This window comes from Buceros rhinoceros, unplaced genomic scaffold, assembly GCF_000710305.1.
Source record: "Buceros rhinoceros silvestris isolate BGI_N320 unplaced genomic scaffold, ASM71030v1 scaffold11477, whole genome shotgun sequence".
NCBI lineage: Eukaryota > Metazoa > Chordata > Aves > Bucerotiformes > Bucerotidae > Buceros > Buceros rhinoceros.
Window position 1 is genome coordinate 6,040 of NW_010422786.1, and position 4,126 is coordinate 10,165.

The 4,126-nt window shown below is 47.0% G+C and overlaps 1 protein-coding gene across 1 annotated transcript in view; it reads left to right on the forward strand.

Annotated features, from left to right (window-relative positions):
* The first annotated feature begins 341 nt into the window (after window positions 1-341).
* The window catches only part of FYCO1 (FYVE and coiled-coil domain containing 1), a 16,901-nt gene continuing 13,116 nt past the window's right edge, over window positions 342-4,126 (forward strand). The window contains exons 1-4 of the mRNA XM_010140179.1: window positions 342-396; window positions 1,649-1,755; window positions 2,679-2,804; window positions 4,104-4,126. Coding sequence (XP_010138481.1) covers window positions 342-396; window positions 1,649-1,755; window positions 2,679-2,804; window positions 4,104-4,126 — 311 coding nt within the window. The remainder of the gene's footprint in view (window positions 397-1,648; window positions 1,756-2,678; window positions 2,805-4,103) is intronic.

Here is a 4,126-nt window from a genome sequence, read left to right on the forward strand (position 1 = left end):
TAACTCCAGCAAGAGAAAATGGCTCTCTGAGGTTTGCACTGTAGTTTTGAAAGAGATAACTGCAGAAATAGCTGAAATGGAAGGTGAAGTCTAGGAGGCAACGTAAAGGAGCTTCCTGGAGAGGAGTTGGTGTGATGGGAATTTACAATGAAGAGGCTCTAAAGTGCCAAAGCACCCCTCTTCTGCTCATGGGAGGTAACAGAGACTTGCATTGTATTTTTCTTTTTGCAGAATTGCAGGTGTCAGGCAAGAGCAATCTCCGTCAGTCCCGAGGTCACTGAGGACATGAGCGCTGCTGCTGCGATCTAGATGGATGGAAAGGAGCTCTGCTGGTTTGCACGATGGCAGCAAGTAGTGGTGAGAGCCAGCTGCAGCGAATCGTCAGGGACTTGCAAGGTACGGTGCCGTGCTGCCAGGTCCGCTCTGTGCTGGACCGTGTCCCCCAGGGTTCGGGTGATGGACAGGAGAAGTTGTGCTTTCAGTTGCGTGATGCTGCTCTGCAGCAGTTGCAGCAGCATAGTTCAAGGTGTGACTGACTTTTTTGTGTGAGAGAAGCTCTGAATGTTTGAGAGGATTCTAACTTCTTAAATCCTGCAAACTTCAATATACAAGATGAGAAATAACTTTTACAGCTTAAAAAAAAGTGTCTGTAGGATGTGCAGTGTGAGCCGGGACTTTGCTGGCATGAGCCAGCAAAGACAAAGCCAGAGCTAGGCTGTCACAAGACTTCATATGAGAGAAAGCCTGATTTTTAGATCCTCCCTTGATGGGGTGAGAAGTTGCTGCCAGTGTGGGAATGGAAAAAACCAGGAAGCAAAACCTCACTGGGAATGGAGACCAGAGGAAAAGCGCTGGAGAGCTGGCTCTGCTCTGGCTGCAGGGGAGCATGCCTTCTCGCTGTGTCCCTGGCCTGCCCTTCACTCCTGGTAGCCAACCTCCTTTCCCACAGCTCTGCTGCAGGCAGACTTGGCAGCAGGGCTGTAAGCGTGTTCCTGCTCTGCCTCTGTCCCAGTCAGCTGCCTGCACCAAGGTCCAGGTATTTTTCCTTTCCAGAAAACTTCTGACTTGGTATTTCCCCGCCTGCTGCGGGTGCTGGTTTTAGGGCAGGGGAGCTGCTGCATGCTATTTCTGTGTAAATTATTTTTCCCATGTGTGTTTTGTAACCAGTACAAGCTGAACCTTCCTGAATAAAACAGGGAGAAGATAAATGTGCTGACTGAACGACTGTTCTCGTGTTACTGATCCCCTTTAGCAGATCACACGCTTTGTCCTGTCTAATCACAGTTCTGTTTGTCCTGTGGCAATACCTTAATGTGCACATGAGGCAGCAAAAAGTTATTTCTCTTTCCTCTGCGGAAGAACCAGTTAGCAATGGTCTGTTACTGGGTTTTGCCATGTCGGGAGGTTTTGCTCTTTTTAAGAAGTAGTTGGTACAACTCTGATATAAGGTGAGCTGTAGTTCTTAGAGGTGGTGGTAAAGGGCAAGCACAGCAATAAGTGGAAGCACTGTGGTTCAGGCGGTTGGACTGAAAGAAACCAAAAGCACATGCAGAACATCCAGGCAGAAAACCCGTTTATGCAGCTGTTGATGGATTCAGAGCTGCGTGTCTCCTGCATTAATGAACCATTGTGGTGTTGTCTTTTAAAGATGCTGTGACTGAGTTAAGTAAAGAATTTAAAGAAGGAGGGGAACCGATCACAGATGACAGTGTCAACTTGCAAAAATTCTCCTACAAGCTTGAGTACCTCCTACAGGTAAAAAGTGATGTGTGCCGTTGGTGGCCTGCCAGCAAAGCCAGGCCTTGCTTTCTCTTACTGCCTCTTCAACGTGTGGGGTTTCATTCAAGATTTGAGCTCAATTTTTAAAGAGGTAGCCTGCTAAATTATCTTGGAAAAACTGTGGTAATGAGATTGTGACAATATTTTTAGTGCATAATAAGTACTAGTAACTGTTTGTGATGCAAATGTAGTGGTGTGAGCAATTTACAGAATTTTTAGCAGTTTTGCTTTGGAAATTCCTTTTTGTTGCATGAAAGGGTTAACACAACGGGCTGAGTTTTAATCTGGAACGCTGCTTCTTGGCCATCCTCAAAATTTAAGTAAAAGGGGACACTGGTGAGCAAGCAGAAGCTCAGTCTTGCACCTACACATGCTGTAATCCTGATGGCCACAAAGACATGCTAATGCAGGCGAGGGTGTTTTAACTGGGCTGCTGGGGCTTGAGCAGAAGCTGGAGAATCCTTTGGGATCTGAACGGTCCGAGCTGCAGCCCGTACCCTGGCCACGTCGCTGCTCTGAGCGTGACTGAGCTAGAGCAGGTTTTGCTGATCCTTACGTGTGTGCTGTTGCCACACTTAATTGCAGGTCTCTCAACAACTGGTTGTTGGTTCCTCGCTCTTGAGCAGCTGCAGAACCTGCTGCCAGTCTTTGTTTCAGCAGTTCTGAATGGGTTTCTGTGTCTGAAGTAGACCCAGGACGTTATTTTCTGTTACTGTCTGTAAAGTCGCTTTTGTAACTGCTCGATTGCATCACTGCAGTGCAATGCCTCATTCCGGTGTGAATGCTTTGGCTGGAACTGAGAGGAGTCATGAAACCACACACTGCTGGGAGAGGAAAAGAATCCCGGGTGGCTATATATACACATATTTAGGTTTTCTCCTTGCTTTTCCTTCTTCAAGTTCGACCAGAAAGAAAAAAACACATTGCTGGGGAACAGAAAAGACTACTGGGATTATTTCTGTGACTGCCTGGCAAAAGTCAAAGGAGCTAACGATGGAATCCGCTTTGTCAAGTCTATTACGGAAGTAAGTGTATCAGGGTGTGCTCTGTGTTTTGGTGTGTCTTTTCAGAGAGCAGCAGAAACCAAAAGAAAACACGCTGCTTTTTTTGTGGCAAAAGAAGGTTGGGAATTTTTGTTTTTCATTCTCAGGGTTACTCTTTTCACTGGGGCACGAATCATACCAGGATTAGTGACAGCCTCACTCTTCTTTTGAAGACCCCTTGCACAAGGGAACGGCCCTGTTTGTCTCAGTCTTTGGCTGCTTGCAGCTGCGTAGATGTAAATGTTTTCCTCTACTTCTCATTGCATACACTTGTTCTGGTATCTCCCTCCTTAAAAAGGGCGCTGCGATTGGAATGATAGAGCAGTGCGAGTAAGGGCAGGATTGACTCGGTGCCTTCCGGGAAACAGAGAGTTAAGGTATTGCTGTCACTGCCGCAGTGGAACACGGGTCAGAAGGACAGGCGGCTTCTGGGGCCTCTGAGCCTTCTGTCACACTGACTTTTCAAGCAAAATTCACAGTCGTGTACCAGCTGGAGCCTCAGCCCCTCTAATATTTTCCTTGGCCTCCATTTTTAAATTGTGAATGTCTTTGGGTTGTGAGTTGGCTGGGCAGTGTGGTTAGGAGCGGGGCTGACTGCTGAGAAATTCTTGTCACCACTTCCATTTTCCATTCCAGAATCGATTACTGGTTTTGATGGAAAGGAGAAATGAAACGCTACTGTTTATTGTTTCACTGTGCTGCACATCAGCAAATAGTTCAGATGGAAAAGACAAAACAAAACATCGGTTCCCCAAGTCAACAGCTATAACAAAATTTAGTGCTGGGTTTTGTGATTCCCCTTGTGTTAATTTAACAGCTGTTGTCATAAAATCCATTAACTTCGGTTGCGCAGCTGCCTGTGGGCTGAAGTAAGAATTAGATTTTTATCCTCTGCCAGCTGTGGCCAGATAGATGTGAAGTAAGCTGAGCAGTCACGCTGCTGGCGTGGCTGGGCACGGCGAGGTTGGGGCTTACGTGGATCAGGAGCTGTCCTTGGCATAGTCTCGTCGGGGGTACTCGGTGTGGTAGGTGATTCAGTGGCCCGTGATGCCTTTTATGTTATGATGAAGTGGCCAGCAGCCTGCTTAGGTGCAGATTCCTCATTCCGGAAGGATTCCACCCAGTGACGGTCCTGGGAGAAGGTGTCTCTCAGTGTCGGTTCTTACTATTCCCTCAACTGCTGTGAGGTTTTGGTGTCAGTATTAGACTGTTTGGGCCGAGGCTCTCCAGGATTACAAATGATATTTAATATTTTCTTTTCTTGTGGTTTCTCCCTTCCAGCTGCGAACATCTCTTGGGAAAGG